Here is an 18595-nt window from a genome sequence, read left to right as displayed (position 1 = left end):
AGTCGATTATAAATCTGGGAGCTTCTTATATGTATGTGAAGGATGATTGAACTTTTATTGTGTTTGGTGTATTTGTAAGTAGAGAATCAAATGGCATTTTTAAAAAAATTGATATTCGTACCATAAAAGTGGATACACCACATAATACAATTATTAAAGCATACTTTACAAGCCAATAAAGCATGTTTGTAATAGATTAATCAAAAGATGTGGTACAAATATGACCCTCTCATTTTTAAAGTAGGATATTCTCCGTACAAGTGACATATAGATATCGATTTACTCCAACCAGGGTGATATAAATATTGAGGGTGTGTTTAGTTGTGGAAAATGTTTTCAAACTTTTCATTTTCAATTTTTATAGAAAATGAAATGGGTTTTCTATCTCTGGAAAATAAAGGAAAATTTTGAAAACGCATTCAAAACTAAAAAATGAAAAACAATTTGAGGCTTTCAAAATTTAGAAAATGAAAAGTGAAAAACAATATAAAAGTGTTTTCTAATTTTCCATAGAAAAGTAGAAAATTTCCATGGAAAACATTTTTGAAAAACTATGATTTGAACGCATTTTTTGTTTTCCATGTTTTCTTGTAAATCAAAAATAGAAAACAAAAGGTGTTTCCCCAACTAAACATATCATAAGTTACTCCAGTTAAAGTGGTTTTTCTTTGGCCTCATGCGTTCTAGATCCTACTCATGCTCCAAGTTTTCATTTTCTAATGGATTGGTTTAACTCACTATGTAAGAGTTAACTTTTTGAATGAAACATGGTTTATGAAAAATAAGTTATCTTATGTTCCTTCCAATTCTATATTATTTTATTTCTTTAAGTGTTGGTTGATATATTGACTCTTGAAAGGGTTATTTATATAACTCTTTTTCCTTAACTCAAACAAATTTTCTTTCAGCGTGACAATATTGATTGATATATTTGTAATGACTTAAAAATTAGGGGATAAAGCTTTGATAATTTCTAATTGACAAATGAAAAAGCATAATAAGTAATTCCATTACCTAATAAGTAACCTAAATCCAAAATCAAGATTGAACACCTAACAATGACAAATGAATCTAGATAGCTTTTTAAAGTCAAATAAAATTTGTTCATATAGACAAATAAACTTAGCTTTTACCTTATTTTTCTCTTATTGTGTTCTCTTTTTAATAAAAATCCAGCTGATAATTCTTTGTTTTTGTTTTCTTTTGTATTTAACTTTTTTGTTTTTGTTTTCTTTTGTATATAAGCGTTTGATATGATTTTATATAATATACTTCTTATCTATTAGTAGTGTTAAATGTTAATTATAATACTGTCATCAAATTGTCATTTTTCTTCATCAGTATGATTACTCTTTCACAATCTTATACTTGGAAAAAAGTTCCCAAGCTAACGTACAAACATTATTCCTTGTTTAATTGCAAAATTCTCCTGAGTTAATTTAATTATATTTGAAATGTAAAACTGCAAATTGCTTTCTTCATTTCCTTACAAACTTATTCATTCATGATGAAACGTGGACGTGTGTTGTTTTAGTGGCCATTTGTGTCGTTTGCGTAGTTCAGTGGTGTAATCTAGTAACTAGTAATTTTATGCCAAAACGAGAAAATAGATAAATGCAGTTGGGCTAAAAAAAAGAGTCGAATAAACTATGCAAAGTCGTAAAACAAGAACTACTCGACATACGTCCAGTTTATTAATCGTTCTTTTGCATGTCCACTCTGAGAAGGGTTTATGTTTATTCACAACCACCAGTTTATAAACAGAATAAGTTATGATACTAACGTTTACTCCTTTCGTCTAAAATGAGTTTATAGACAAGGTAACGCTAACCTGACATTTTATGACTTCTCTAATAGTCCCATCTTGTTGTAAATTAAGATAGTTACATATCCTATTGACACATTTTATTTTTTTTTATTTTTAACGGCAGTATCCTATTGACACATTTATTTCAATCAAACACACAACAATCATTAAAACATTAAGGTCTTTGACCTTAGGGAGATCCATCTGGGTTCAAGTCCCACTTACCACATTTGTGGGTGTGAATTAATAGAAATTTTTCAAAAGTCCTAAGTTTCATCTCAGATATGCGTGTAATATAAAAGTAGGAGTAGATTAGAATATCGTTCTAAAAAAAAATGTTTTCACAAAACCAAATCAAACCAACCTAGTCAGTTTCGCAGTTTAAACTCACATGGATCCCACTCGATGATACATGTGTTGTCTTGAATCCTAGATGACACCCTTCACTAGTTGGTACTCGTCAAAGCTCTCAACCCAACTTTATTTCGATCTAGAGAACCAAGAATCACATTTAGAAATTCCAAAGATTAAAATAGTCCAAAACCCTGATGATAGACATTGTTTATTCCTCCATTTTCATCAAGTAATTACACGAATAACACCAAGAATAATCTTATTATGTTGAACTCTCTCAAAAAGAAGTTTGACATACACAAACTTTAAATTGTCATAAACTTCACAACCGAAATAAAATGTTTTAAAAAACTGGTGTTTCATCCATAGCATTACCATATCAAAAAGAAATTCATGACTAAATAATTCCTTGTACCTCATTGTAAAGCTCATATAGAAAGTATGTGCATTAAAAAACTCTTGGACTAGAGATCCAACTTTCCTGCAAAAACACAAGGCTGCATATTACACTTTAACTTTTGGTTACCTCTTTCATGATTCTCGGACAGAAATGATTTTTTGGTTAAGTGACTTAAAACAATCACTCAACACAGATAATCAACTTCAGAGGTCGGATATCATCATTGCACATACAAAACCTGCACCACATTTTATGAAATACTTGGGTTTCCATTCTTGTATGCATATCAAGATTTATTGTGTTTCATAATCCTTTGTTGGAGTGTGCCGGTGTTGGCATAAACCTCAAACGAGGTTATTGCTTAAACGCGAAAGTAAGCCTCACGACAATATCCAAGATCAATTGCAAAATAGCAACTTATAAACTATTAAGAAGGCCTAAAAATGTATGGAAAGATATGGTTACCTCATAAGGATTCAACCAAAAAGAATTCAAGATTTAAGTCCGTGGGAAAACCATGATATCTTGAGCAGCAGGAATACTAATTTGCATAAATCAAATCTGTGTTCTAAATACACTCAAGGATAACCCCAAAAGCAAATGGGATTAAGTGAGTATGGTAGCAAAAACCCTTTAGAACAATTAGCTCCCAATAAACATTATGAAAGAGATGCAACAATGTAGTGATAATGATACCTACCTCCAACTCTGTTCTCCTTTAGTTATATTGATTTGATAGAAGATTAGTCTCAACAAAGCTGTGAGAACAAGAAAGAGTTTCACCTATGAAGACATTGTAACTTAATACTCCAAACTTAACATTCATCATAGAACATATTGAATCATAAAAAACATCTACCTCTTCCAGACTTCAAATCCCAGAGACATTTATCAACCGAATTCACTAAAATAGACTTCTGGATGATCTCTATCGTCCCGACCGAGTAGGAGAACGAGATCTGCTACGCTCACGTCCACGGTATCTATCCCTATCCCTGTTCCTGTCACCTCCATTTCTAGAATTATTGTTATTGTTATACCTACGATCTGATGCTCTTCCTGTATCACGATTGCCTCTGTTGTTACGATCTCGACGGTCATGACGATTCCTGTCCCGATCAGCTGATCCACTTCTACGGCCACCTTCAAGTTCCTGATCTCTTTGCTTCCTTTCTTCTGCTGCTTTCTCCCTTGCCTTCTCTTTGGCCTCCTGGTGATTACAAATCATGTTATTGTCAAGGATTATACTGTAAATAATTTCATTGTTAGAGGATTACATGCAGGAAGATGGAAAAGTAAAAAGTTTAATACAGGTTTATATTAAAACTAAACATTATTAGTACTGGTTAGAACGGGTCAACCAGGGCAAGATTGTCCTGCAAACACTTTCTGTTTTCTTAGTTATCATTTATTATTAGTACCCTAATCTTTGAATAATATCATTTTAGAAGATTGTGTCCAAAAAATTTTGCACCTTTCAAGCGGTCAGCCCCTTTTAACCCTCCCCCCTTTGAGCTATTTTTTCTGAGTTGAACCTTTTGAAATAGAACAAAACCCATATTGGCCCATCACATTGTAAATGGGCTAAAAAGGAGACTTCAATTAATACAAGAATGGTACCTTGTACTCCACAAGGAAATCTCTCACGAGGCCATAACCGATATGTTGTTTTCCAGTCACATGAGATTGAGTTCTTTCAAGAGCATCATTTGCTATCAAAAAGGAACCGCATGTTTCACAAAGTGCCATCTTCTTTTCTTGGGAAAGCATTAAATTTTTGTCATTCTGTGGATGTAGGGTCAAGGCAGTTTTCTCAATGTTAAGCATATCCACCTGTAAAAATAACAATCATACATATATAAATATGCTTAACAAAAACCGATTATTTAGAGACTACAGAAACCAACTCAATTGCTGGCACCTTTCTCATAAGTGCCTCAGCTTCATCCACCTTGCCAGCTTCCCCAAGAGCCTCCACCGATTCTAAAAGGTTCTTGATTTTCTCTTCAAGCACAGATAGTTGCTCAGATTTTTCAACTGGCACAGGTGGGGGAGGAGGAACTTCAACCTCTTGTGCAAGACGCTCGCGACCACGCCTCACTCTCCTATCCAAGTCCATGACCTAATATAGAGTAATCGTGACAAAAAAAATAGCAAGTAAATACATGAATGTTGTCTACAGGTGGCCATTTCAACCCTTTTAATTATAAACGGGTCAGCATGTGTCATGTTTTATCTCGAACATGTCAAATAGGTTAAAAAATACAGCCAACAAGAAAAATGGTCGAGATTCACCTAAATTGTATTTTTGAATCCTACAACCTTCAAAATGGTTAAATACTTAAATATCTGTCATGTGCTAAATATATGTTATGTGGGACATCAGCCTACTCGTATTAACCTTACCCCTTATACTATCTTATATGGGGAACCCCAATCGCACTAGCTTGCTAGTGGGGTTCTTCAGGTGTCTTCTAGGTGTTGCAGTACTGCCTTGACCAGCATACCACTTATAAAATTAATGTTTGTATTATTTAGTAATAATCTATTTAAAAAGAGATCAAAGAAAGTGATCCAAGTCAACCCAACCCATACTAAAATATTCATGTATGCATCTGTTACCCAACCCTCCTGACTTCCTATTACCAACTTCTAATCTTGCGAAAAATTAGAATTAAAAGATGTGATGTCTTTCAAGTTCATTCAAATATGCAATAAGCATCCTCCAAAATACAACTCACCAGCTTTTCGCAGAAATGGGACAACTCAGCTTCAAATCTTGGCACATAGGAATCATGCCTTGGCGAGTTCTCAAAGCTAAAAGGATAAACACCAAATAAAGAAAAATTGTTAAACTCACACCAATTTTACCAATAAGATTAACAAGTACAATGAATGAATGTTTTGGAAAAGAGAGCACAATTTGGCAAGATTACAGAATAAAATTAAATCATATCTACCATTGATTGGCTATAGCTGGACTTAAAGAGAACATAGTACCTTGGGATCTGCTATCAATACAATAGGCTTGTACCTCAGATCATATCAATTAACATGAAAAGCATAAAACTATACATTGTGGGTTCCAGTCCAATATGGGACAGATGAGTGAATATGTGTCGATATGCGTGAATATTTGCATTACAAATTTTTCAATAAAAATGAAAAAAGGGAGCAAAAAACTTGAAGTAAATCTGTAAATATCCACTACATGTCTAAACTTTTCATGACGACTACCCTAACCTCTATAGGAATACTAGAAACTAATTTACACACTGGGAGCAGTATAAAACATCTCCTAAACTCACATCACTGTTGGCTATTTAATGGACCTTTTCTTGTCAATTAGGATATCTCCGATCATTAAATAGACTAAACCTGTATCTTCTCAAGAACATCAAAACTATCGAGGCTAAAAGTAATATGATATTCTCAGTGCGCAGAAATATAACTATCAAATAAGTGTCATTTCACAGGATTACATACTAACTACATCAACATGTAATTTACCAAGGAAGAATCCAAAACAAATGCCAATATACTTTTAGAAGCGGCTTAGTTGAGAGCGTAAGCAATTCACCATTAAGATACTTTTTTTTAGAACGGCATAAAATTTTATTACTAAAAGATCGACTAACAAGGTGCTAGTGATCCAAGAAGTTCAAATACAAATACAAAAGAAAGAGGCTAAAACCAAATAAAGTTACTAAAGATCTCTTAGCTTGGGCTTCCCGAATTAAACATGTGTTGAACTTTTTAAAGATTTGTGCATGCACGCAAGATGACAACTAGGCCGTCATCCTATAGCCTATCATATGACCTTTATAATGTAATAAAAAGTTTCATTATACTTTAGACTTATAACAGAAAATATCAGAAAGCCTATAAAATACGCAGTACAATAAACTCTTTGGGTTGCTCACATATATAGCCTCAGCATCCTGAATAAACTAAACAAGTAGAAAGGTAGACGAAAATATAAATCTGCCAAGCATTGTACCCATAGAGCTACATGTATTGCCTCAATACCATATATGTATCATGTTGAAGTCACACGAACATCCTCCAGAGTGCAGATTGTAATATACAAAAAGTTAACATCTTTACAAGCTTGCCCTCAATAATAATGAGATTTTTATACAAATTATGACACCCAAAAGACAGTTATCTACAACTTACAACACAAAATTAAGAAGTTTGCGTTTCTTACCTTTCTTTCAACTTTGGATCATGGATTTTAGGGCATGGACCTGAATTACGAAACAATGCATCATCAATCATTATCATCATATTAACCTTTATTACATTAAGAAATCAATAAATCTTTCGATAACCATTCATTAAATCCTGAATGAAGCAACAAGTTTCTATCTTTATCATTTATCAGCTAACTTTTTCCATCAAAACTCAAATTTTTCGTTACCAAGTTTTAAAAAGCACAAAATAGTAGCCACACAAAAAAAAAAGCCATCATTTTTTTCATCTTCACAAATGATGTTGCTTTTCACAACCCAAACCCGCTCATATCAAACAAAGCTCAATTGGCGGCCACTCGGATAATGGCTCATCGACCTTACCCAATAAGCCGTCTATTATAAATCATGTTCCTTTTCGACTCCGGTGGGGATTAAACCCATCTCTGGAACCAACTACACGCCCAAGGCCATATTTTTCAATCTTTATCATAATTCATTCCTAATAATTAACATAAAAAGGTAAATTGGATGATGGTAAACAGGGGAAAACATACCGAGATCACTTCGAGTATTTACGAAGAGATCATGAGGACAAAACTTGACCATATAAAAGCCACAAACTTCCTTATCATCCCATGTTATTTCTTTATGTCCCCTTCTTTCTTCCTCAGTCAAATTCCTAGCTATTTATTCCATAAATACATAAATTAATAACTATAAGGGCTTCTTTATTCAGATCAAAATGTAATTCAACTATATATTAATAACTAGCTAATCATAAATAAAAAAAAATATTGAAAAAAGAAAAAGAGAACCTGAACCCATGAGTTCATCAAGTAATGCTCTTTGGGCGTCCATGGTAAGTAATTTGTGAATATCTGAAAACCCTAATTGAGATTTTTTTCCAGCTGGTGATTTTGGGGGTTTGGCTTAGATTATATAGGTTATATCTATATCGTATTGGAACAAGACAGCATAGGGCGTGAACAGAAATCAATGTATTATATCCTGTTTGTTTGTTTGGGTGTTCGGTTAGTTTATGTTTTTACTTTCGCAGCTTCGCTATTTATGTTTTTTTCATATAATAAAAAAAAAAATAGTCCCTATGAAAGAAATAACTAGGATACTATTAATGAGTATATATCATTTTTCTTTTAAAATATTCACATTAACCCTTTAGATCAATTACTTTTCCATTAATTATCTAATATCACTTGACGCCGCCACTACTACCAACAACCGTCCCCCACCACCACATCATCACCGTCACGAAAACTGCCGCTTTATGCGGGTAACATGCTAGTTTATATCTTTATTAAAATGTGAACTACTTGTATATATCGAGGTTTAAAATAGCCACCCGTCTAATACCATAGTGGTGACGGTGGCAGAAGGTGGTGGCAGTCACCTGTTGGCGTTAATAGTGGCAGTAGCGGTGTACTTGTTAATGTAAAAGTGAATGATGTAAAAGATGATAATGTAGTTATTTTAATAGTTAATAATGTATGTTATATATAATAGTATCAACGGTATTATATACTTCGTATTTATTAGGTTACGAATATTTACATTAATAAATAAAAGAGATAGGTACTTTGGATGAACTAGGTTTGAAAACTATTTGGAGGTACAATGGGTAAATCTAGTATTTGTGTTGGGAAAGAGTTAAAAGTTGAGGGCTAATTTAGGTATTTTAAAAACTAAAAAGTTTTAAAAGAGAAAGAAATAATTTTTTTTTAAGGAAGTATAGATTTTTTTTAACTAGGTGTGAGTTAAATAGCTTTTGTGTATGATTTATAATTTAAATCTTTCGATTAAAAACTCTACACCAAAGCTTTAAAGAAAAGACACACATTCAATCTCAACATAAGCGAAAATCCAATATCTATAATTCATTGATATAAATTAAACATTTCTTTGTCACTAAACCATTTAGTTATGTGTCGTTCTACTTGCTAAAAAAGGATTAACCTAAAATTTTAGTTAAATCTATGATGTGTTTCATTAAAATCTGATAACTTGTTAATTGTAATGTAACAATTAGATTATACCTCGTATTGTTACAGGCATGGTTGTAAATCTCGGTTATCTCAGCTGATATATTTCTTATCGGCGGTCGACTAAGATGATATATTCTCGATATATCGTTTTATTAGTGGTCAACCGAAACAATAATGAAAAACGATATTTACAACCTTGGTTACAGGTATTTTTCCCCAAACTTAAAAGATATATAATAAATTATAGTAACTTTCTTTGAATTTCAAAAAAGGGGGAAAAAAGCAGAATATTTGACAAGTATCAAAATAAAATATTAGACTGTTGCAGAGGCTATTTAGGTAGTTTTACTAATAAAGGAAAGGGTTTGCTAAATATAGCCCTTAGGGTTGTGTTTAAGGTGCATAAATTGTTTGTACATTACCATGAAAATCAGGGGCGGGCTTTTTAAGGTACAAGTTTTTTTATACACGCTAAATACAGTCCTATTTTCCATAAAGGACTATGTTTTTTTTTTAAAAAAAGTATTATTACATTGGCCTTTTGACACTTTGTTTCCTAAGATAAAAAGCTCAAGCCTTTAAGTTTTTAACTTCTAAATAAGGCTTTTTTTTAGCCCAATCATCAAACTCTAGAAAACCCCAAAAATTCTCTTGTTAAACATTTTTTATGTCTCATACATGTCCACACATTTTATTGTTATTCAAGTTAAGTGTTGGTCCATTTGGAAAATTTTGGTTCATTTCACTCTCGGATTTAAGGCCCCGTAAGTTATAAATGGTCAAATGAGTGACGGACCCAATATAGGGGTTGTGAGGTGCTTTGCCCCGCAAACTTCCATGCTTTCCGTTGATACTCTAGCACATAGTCGACTTGTACAAAAGGTTTTTTGAACCAAGCCATTTCTAATCTCCAATAATATTTGATCATATTAAACTTATTATAAGAGCAGAAATATATAAATCATATATTACATTTTCATTTCAGTGGTGTGAATCAAAAGTTGCAAACATTCAGTAAAAAAAATATGAAAGGACTCCCAAAGTTACATGTTTTGTAGTTATTTTCTTTTTGTCCTCATGCTCACTTAAGGTTTAGGTTTAGACCTTGAATTTTATAAATAATTACATTTGTCTCATACTATGTTAGACCATTTTTAACCCACCATACTGAAATTTAGTGTATTGATGCCACATCATCAATATATTGACTTACCATACTGAGTTATTTTTACCAATAACCCTCACATTGAAATTTCAGTATATTGATATCATATCATCATTTTCTATTAACATTAAAAAGTATATTGTATTAAATTTTAGAAACCCAATAAATTACATTAACAAATACATTTTATTAATAATGAAAATATTTCATTAAATAAAACACAATTATAAATGTAAAAGAAATATATAAATAAGTTAAAAATATGCTTATCAGCTATCACCCATCCATATGTATCATCATCGTCTTCATCGTGTTGAAACCTGCAACTCCATACATATCACCTTTAATTATTATTATTTTATTTTTTTTATTTCATCATACCACAGCCAGAAAAGAAAAAAGAAGCTAAAATAAAAACATAAACAATTCAATACGCCCTATTGAGCAGCGCGGTGACCAGCACTTTGGACGGATACACCGACCAAAACGCCGACACCTTTAACCTGCGGCGCTGGAATCTCAGCGTAAACGTATCGGAGGCAAAACGTTGTTGCCACGTTGCCCGTTAAAGGTGGTCTTACATATAGACTTTTTTCTTTGTTCTTTTTTAAATAAAAGCTGGAGACAACATGTATTTAAATCGTTTTTTTTTTCATCTTGAATATAGCAATTGTTGAGAGTTTTATTGTTTCTTATGACACATAAAGAGAAACTTTCATTGAAAGAAAAGGCTTTGAAAAATTTTAATATCATCATTTATTTGATGGTTGGTTCGTAATTCTCAAACTTTTGTTCTTTCCAGATGTAATGAAAAAAAAGCTTTGAATTGAAGTAGATAGATTTTTAATAGCTTTTATTTCCATAATTTTGTGTCAATCGTTGTTATTATTATGTAGTGGCGGATCTAGAATTTCAAGTCATAGGGATCTTTGAAATTGTCACATTGACATAGCTGAGGTGAAAACTAAAAAATAAAAATAAAAATGGGTTGGGTTGACCAGTGAGGTTACAAATACAAACGCGGAAATATCAAGTAATTGCACTATTAAAGGGTAAATTTTGTTATAATATTACCCAATCATGTTTTTAACTTCGAATTTTTATTATAAGTCTTCCGTTCAACTATTTTTTTAGGAGTATGTTTTTTTAGAAATATCAAGCAAAAAGTTATCATGTCTTATTTTTATGTCTAATACGTACCTAAAACAAATAAAATATACATAGTTAATTACGTATTCACAATCACATTTTAATGAACTGAATATAAGATAATTTGATCAAATTTATTTCAAATGGAATGTTAAAATCAAATACAAAAAGTTAATAGTCACATGAATTGAACTTTACACTGACATGACCACATATTTCTTTCTTATTTCAATGTGCACATCAAATGGTCACATACCCCATTCATTTTTTTTAAAGGTGAATTTCGCTTGAGAACTTCGTGTCGTGATTTGACATCGGGAGGTCTAAAATACGTTGTCACAACCGGGTCCGCGCTAAAGAGCTTCCTCGAAGTAGAATTGCCTATTTCAAATACCCGATGGGGGGAAAACCCCCTACTAATCCGCCCGAAGGCACGACGATTAATAAGGGTAAACCCTGTCTCCTCAGACCTGAATCTGGTTATACCGAAGCCAAGCCTTCATAGAAAGACTTCCTATGTACTTCTCAAGTTTTGAACCCAAGACCTCCTGCTTGTAAGGCAGGTGTTTCTTTTCTACATTTTCTACCTACTAAGCGGTGAGCCAAAAAGTGAAATCGAAACAAGAAGTAAACATGATGATTTCAACACCAGGAAAAGATACCTTGGCAAAATGAATAAGGGTTTATTCTTCATCGTTTGGAATCGATGGTTACTGTGAGTTTTTTTTTTTATTATTATTTTAGTCAATATACTTGGGCTTTCTTCTTCTTTATTTTTTTTTCTCAAAACCACGGGGGTTCATTATAGATTTCTAATAGGGGTCCATAAAATTTTATATAGGCTCTTCTGGAAAAAAAATTATTGCAGGGGTGGTCCAATGACCCCCTACAATGCATATGCATCCGCCACGGTTACTATGTTGCCTTACTTGTTATTTCCTTAATTTTGATAGACAAAGAATGATACAACATAAGAAGATCACTTGTTTGTAAAAAAAAAACCTTTAAAAGATCACCCGAAAGACTAAAATGAAGGATGAAAAACCTAAAAGACAGATGACAAAATATTTAACATCAAAAACCTCAAATTTATTTTTAACTCACATCAATCCTTCTATTGTAAAATACTAAATTGATTCATTTCAAACTTTTTATCAATCAAGTTGATAATTATCTAGTCGAGCTTATCTATAATCCCTTATATAACATATTTGTAACACCTGTCGTTTAAAAATATGGATTTCCAAAAACTTTCGCTTAACGGCGTTAAAAGAAAGCAGAATTAAACTTTAAAAGTCCAAACCAAAAAAAACCTGTTTAGTTTATTCATTAAATGGTGTTACTAGCCATATCATAGAAACAAGTCTAAATGGAAATCCATCGGTTGCCCAACATTAAACAACCGACATTATAGTAAATACAAATCATAAATATCTAAACATAAATCAACGTCTAATGCAAGCAGCCACTATGGGTAAACTACAGCCAACTTCAAGGTCATCTACCCATGTTTCACATCTTCTCACATCTACCTGCTCGCTATTGTTGCACCTGAGGACACAACACATTTTAAAAGAGCAAGTGTTAGCAAACAAGTTATCTAAGTAAGATAACACATAGTTTATAAAACATTTGTCAATTTAAAACATTATAGAAAAGTCATATTTCATATTAAAGGCACATATCATCACAAGTCATCACATATGTCATATCACATCTCGCATTACACATCTTCCAAATAGGATGGGTCATCCTAAATGTGCCTAGTCATCGTTTGCATCTTCACATATATCATCTTAACATCTTTATAGTTGTGACATAAGTCACGCATCTCATATAACATATACATCTTTATAAGTGTGACATAAGTCACACCCGACTAGATGGACAAACCTTATGGTTGTACATCAATGTCGTTAAGGAATGACACGCCAATCCCGGAGTAATCCGTATGTTCAAGACAAATGGGGTGGGTCAGACCTCCCGTATTACTCTTCACATCTTTGACTATGTCGCAAGGAGCCACCCAAGCAACAAGTACGGGTTAAGCTTAACACTTTCACATCTAAATTACGAGCTCGATTTCACATCTCATATGGTTTAGGTGTATATACTACCTAAACAAGTATCACATATACATCTTTACGTTTGGGCGCTTAAATGTGCACGTGTCATGACAACTTAATAAGTCTAGTGAACTAGATGAGCAAAGTCATGTAATCATGCACATTTCACATATCATCATAATATATCACATTTCAATTCATCTCAAACATTACATATCATTTCATAGCATATCATTACATCTCATATCATTGCATAACATTTCATAGCATATCATTACATATCATCTTTCATTGCATAACATAATTCATTACATATTGTATTTCATAACCACTCAAAGCATTTCATATCATATCATAACGTCACGTATCTTTGGGGTAGCATTTCAGGTTTCAATATGCATATACATAGCTCATATCACCTCCCGTATAATCCCGAATACCCATAAGCAACCAAGATACATTAGGGGAAGTTATTATATGAAAACTATGTTTTTGTTGAACCCTCATCGTGTCAAAGTAGTGTATCTTACCTCGACGGAGTACTCAACAGTCACAAATGTGTTTAAAGTGCTTGACAAGTGTTCCCGACAACCTACAATACAAGAAGAATGGATAAATAAGTCAACTAGACACTTAAACGCGCTTAAAACCTTTCTATTGGCTGATCTCGCCGAGCCCAGGGTGGTCTCGTCGAGTTCAAGCTTCAGATTCATACCCTTCACTTGCAGGCGACTTTTCGAAGTACTCTAGACGACCAAATGAGTAAAAACGGAGTTCTTATGAAATATAGGAAATTCAAAGACCTTTCCAGAAATATAAAGTTTGACTCTTGAAGAGATCTAATGAATAATCTATGACGTTTGCAAGACAAGTGTGTAGAATTCGTCTTAAACCTGACCAGTTTTAGAAATCGACATTTTTCGCATACTTCTGGGCAAAATCACCAGAAACTTTGTACATATAGAATTTAGGGGACACATAAGGGTTTTCAGAAATTTAAGATTCATATCCTAATTCGTTCATATAAAGAAGATATGATTTTTGCAATACGACTGAATTTTCAGACCTAATAACCCTTTGTTTTGCAAACAATTTCCACCATCAAACATCCATGTCAAGACACCATGACCTCTACAGTTCATACAACATCAAATTAAGACTTAATTATCATTATTAAATCATCAATTGATTCATGGATTCATTATACTCATTTTACAATCGATTTGACACCCGAATGACCTAAATCGACTCACAAACGCAATCGAATTCAAATCAAACCTCAAGACCAGATGTGACCCTCATATGAAATACATAATATCATAACAAGATCATAAATATCACGTTGATACCTGTAGGAAATCACTAAACCTCAATTGATCGAAATAAGGGTTACTGAACGACCCGAAATCACCGATTCTATCAATAAAACGTATTCAATTGATCAAGACCATATATGAACGAATTGAATAGATGAATATAACCAAAAATCAGTAGATATAACCATCCTTACCTTAAAGATGATTAGAGATTCGATCTACAAGCGTTTAATCACTCCGATTCAACCTGAAATTAACACGTTTAAAGGATTTTCGCAAGCGAATCATATCGGGAGAGGGAGGACGGTTTGGAGTGGCCAAGAACTGAAATTTTGATTATCATTAGGGCTAAAGGAACCCTAAAAGCTGGACAAAACTTTCCAAGGCTTACACTTAAATCCCTACACTTCACATCTTTACATCTAAGGCTTAAACGACTTAACGGGAATCCTTACTGACACATTTAACACATCTTAATCAACTTTGACATCTTAAACACATTAACATATACATCATTAAGGCATTCAAGCGTTCCACATATAGCACATTTATCACCTATAAGCATTAAATCTCCTAGAGACTTAACGGACACAAGGTGTTGACTTAATGACTCAAGTCAACCGTTAAATAAAAAGTTTGGGGTGTTACAAGTGATATCAGAGCAACCCTTGGGATTGTTAGGAGTGTATGAAACACTTGCATAACTCAACGAGAACGTTGAGTTGTGTTTGGGGGGTGTAAAAGCATACATCTTAACATACAAGGGGGATCCTGTAAGAACCCAAACCTCCTTAAGCAAAATCGTATAATTTTTTTTTTTTTATATATATATATACCCACTGCGGCGCAGTGAGGCATAACACCTCCATTGCGGCGCAGTGGAAATCTTCGGTAGAAAAGAAATGAAGCTCACTGCGGCGCAGTGAGGCACCACACACCCACTGCGGCGCAGTGGAATTCCTTTGCATCAAATGCCCATAAGCCCACTGCGGCGCAGTGAGCTAAGACAGGCTCCCACTGCGGCGCAGTGGAGCTACCTGCAACAGACTTTTGAACAAAGATCAGGTTTTCCTTGCACTTGACTCTTTTGTTAAAACCAAAATACCATTTCAACTTCAACATCTCCAAATGCCAAAACATGACCTTTAAAGCATATAAATCACCCATACATGAAATCCTTTCTTTTTACAAGACTGATGACTACAAAATTCCACAAGCGGGTCGATAACCCTACTTGGGTAATTGTCAAGTTAATTACAAATTCTACCATTACTAACGTTTTTAACGCAACTACAAACTTTCAAAAGTTCATCCAAAATAATTTGACCAAATAACATGTATCATAAGCCAATGGGTACCAAAGGGATCATCTACCCAAAATATCCAAAACGCCAACCTTCCAAATGGCAAGAGCTTCCAATTCTAACTTCACTCGATTTCTTCCTTACCTTTGCCACTACCAACTCCTATAAAAGAGTTAAACACTAAAACATAAGCAACGCTTAGTGAATGCATACACATATAATCATAATCATGTCATTTCAACTTTGTGCATCAAGCACCATATAAGCCTAGCAAGCTAGCCTTTTCATACACTTCAAACAACATACAATCATTTTCAACATGGCCATGGATAATTTGGCTAGTAGGAATTTACCCACCTACTAGCTCTTAAAAACAAATTGACTAGTAGGAATTTACCCACCTACTAGTTCTAATAAACAACTATCAAATGGGTCATAGGAATTTACCCACCTATGACCTCTAGTAACAAGAACATGATTATATGCATGTACACTCACCTTAACTTGGCTAGTTGACACAACAAGGCTACAAGATCAACAATTTAATCTTCAACACCTATACAAGAGTAATCACATATCATCTATGAGTTCCATGACTCAACTACTTACATTCAACAACTCTAAGATTATGGTGTTTGGCTACTAAACACTTTCCAACAAATCTTCAATTTCTCAAAATAAAGCTTTGTTTATAAACACTAGCCAAACACCATGAGATTCTTACCAAAGGGGATTCTCACTAACAACAAATTCTTTCAATCAATAATCCATATATCATTCAAATTTAGTTAGAGTTTTACTTAAATACCCCAATAGCAAAAACCCCAACTCTAAGGCTAAGAACCCTAATTTTTAATAACGAATCAAACTAGGGTTATGAAATCTATACCTCAAGAAAGGGGAAACAAGGAATTAGGGTTTTCAAATTGAAATTCTTCCCCTTTTTCTTCCTTAAAGAATCGGTCACCACCACCTCCAAGAAAGCCCCAAATTTCAATTCTAACACAATAGGAGATGATTGTTGATATAGTTTTAGGATTGAAATTCTTTAATTTATGAATGAAGATTCAATTGCATGGACTATGGAAGAATTTTGAGACAAATGGGATAGTTGGGAAAGAAGTGAACTTGAAGTGGGAAAATATGAGTCACAAAAGTGTTTGCCTGGCTCATCACTTGAAAGCCACGTCCCATACAAAATTTTTAGTGGGTTTAATACCCGCTAGCCACTAAAGTTCCAACTAAATTAACCTCTTAACTCAAAACAAAATACCAGGAAACTAAGTAAATGTCAAAACTACAAAAAGGATTAATTTTCTATTACCTTAAAATATTGGGGTGTTACAGATCCTGGATATAAGTGACATCATTGGCCTTACATAACACAACGCGGTTTGGGCGTATTGGCTGTGGATGAGAGAAGAACTCCACTGTTAAGTGTGCTCAGGTGGCAGCAATGCCAAATGGGTGACCTTTCTGGGAAGTTTGCCCAAGCAACCAGAAACAAAGCCGTGAGCCTGCGGGCAAAGCGGACAATATTGTGTTGTGGTAAGGCAGGGTGTTACAATATTAGACTCTTTATTTTAAGAAATTTAACAATCTTTTCAATATCCCCATATTGCCCCTAATTTACACATCACCTCTAATTCTATATCTTTAAACACAATCAGACAAATACCTTACCAAGATCTATTAGTCACTTCTTTCTCTCCTTATTTACACACACGCATATCGATTCCATCCTTACTATTTTGTATTCAAGGTTGTAAATAACGGTCGGTGGTTCCTTCGCGGCGGACGACCTTTAAGGTTAAAGTACATTTCGCGGCGTTATAACGGCGTTATAACGGAGACTATAAAATATAAAGGAATTTATATAAAAAATATATATATTAGCAATATCCTAACAAAATTAGTCAAAAAGGACCGTTAAATCCGTTATTTGACCGTTAAATCCGTTATTTTACCTTTAAATCCGTTATTTGACCGTTAAATCCCGTTAAAACAACTGTTAAATCCCGTTATAACGGCCGTTAAGGCCGTAAATCCGTTATTTGACCTTTATTGACTCAGATCTTTAAATTTACCCTCCATCCCCTTTAAACATAACGGTGGACCTCCGTTACCATTATAACGGCCGTTAAGGCCGTTATTTACAACATTGTTTGTATTAGTATCATTGTTTAACCGCCACAACGCGCGAGTACCAACCTTCGTATCTTATAAAGCATTTTGGGTTTTTTTATTTATGGTTAATCTTAAAAAGTTAAGCATATTTTTTTCCTAAAAAATTCCTTTCAGCATATTTATGATTCCCAAAATGCCCATCCACACACTATAACACTAAATTACCATATCTACAATTATAACAAATTGTCATTTTTAAAACAAAATTCCGTCGCAATGCGCGGATATTATGCTTGTAAATATTTATCCACACTTGAGTTTGAAAATAAAGGCCTGGAGCAAGTTTTAATTTCTTAATTTGATAACTTGAGAGTTAGGAGAGATCTATGGTTAGACCTCATACATCTAGAAACAGAGGTCATGGGTTCGATCCTCAGGCTCAGCAAGGATGGAGGTCCTTTTCTACCTATGGTAAAAACTGAAAGCAGCCTCTCTACCTTTGGTAGGGGTAAGGCTGTCTACATATCAACCTTTCCCATACACCGTCGAAGACGGTATTGGGACCCAAAAACCCGTGAAAGATGGCATTGAGAGTTACTTTTTATAGTTAGGAGAGATCTAGATAGATGACCACAATATATAAATGAAAAACTAAAGGGACTAAAATGAAAAAATCTAAAACATATACACGAGAAGTTACTTTACTTGATC

At 33.6% G+C, this 18595-nt stretch overlaps 1 protein-coding gene across 3 annotated transcripts; it reads right to left on the bottom strand.

Annotated features, from left to right (window-relative positions):
- Nucleotides 1–1974: 1974 nt before the first annotated feature.
- LOC122589166 (luc7-like protein 3) lies at nt 1975–7794 on the bottom strand. 3 transcript variants are annotated; one of them, XM_043761416.1, is made up of 11 exons: nt 7573–7794; nt 7312–7440; nt 6772–6811; nt 5303–5378; nt 4483–4683; nt 4182–4394; nt 3421–3771; nt 3262–3319; nt 3027–3129; nt 2577–2642; nt 1975–2297 (listed from the first exon to the last, which is right to left on the bottom strand). In XM_043761416.1, the coding sequence occupies exons 1-7, from the start codon at nt 7613–7615 to the stop codon at nt 3490–3492; spliced, it is 984 nt and encodes a 327-aa protein (XP_043617351.1). In that variant the 5' UTR covers nt 7616–7794; the 3' UTR covers nt 1975–2297; nt 2577–2642; nt 3027–3129; nt 3262–3319; nt 3421–3489. The 3 variants fall into 3 exon arrangements, with proteins under 3 accessions (XP_043617351.1, XP_043617352.1, XP_043617350.1); XM_043761417.1 differs by lacking the exon at nt 3027–3129; XM_043761415.1 differs by lacking the exons at nt 1975–2297; nt 2577–2642; nt 3027–3129 and having other exon boundaries at nt 3194–3344.
- Nucleotides 7795–18595: the final 10801 nt, after the last annotated feature.

The sequence above is a fragment of the Erigeron canadensis genome, chromosome 2, assembly GCF_010389155.1.
Source record: "Erigeron canadensis isolate Cc75 chromosome 2, C_canadensis_v1, whole genome shotgun sequence".
Taxonomy (NCBI): domain Eukaryota; kingdom Viridiplantae; phylum Streptophyta; class Magnoliopsida; order Asterales; family Asteraceae; genus Erigeron; species Erigeron canadensis.
The sequence above is the reverse complement of the archived record's forward strand: the minus strand, read 5'-3'. Positions and strand labels throughout refer to the sequence as shown.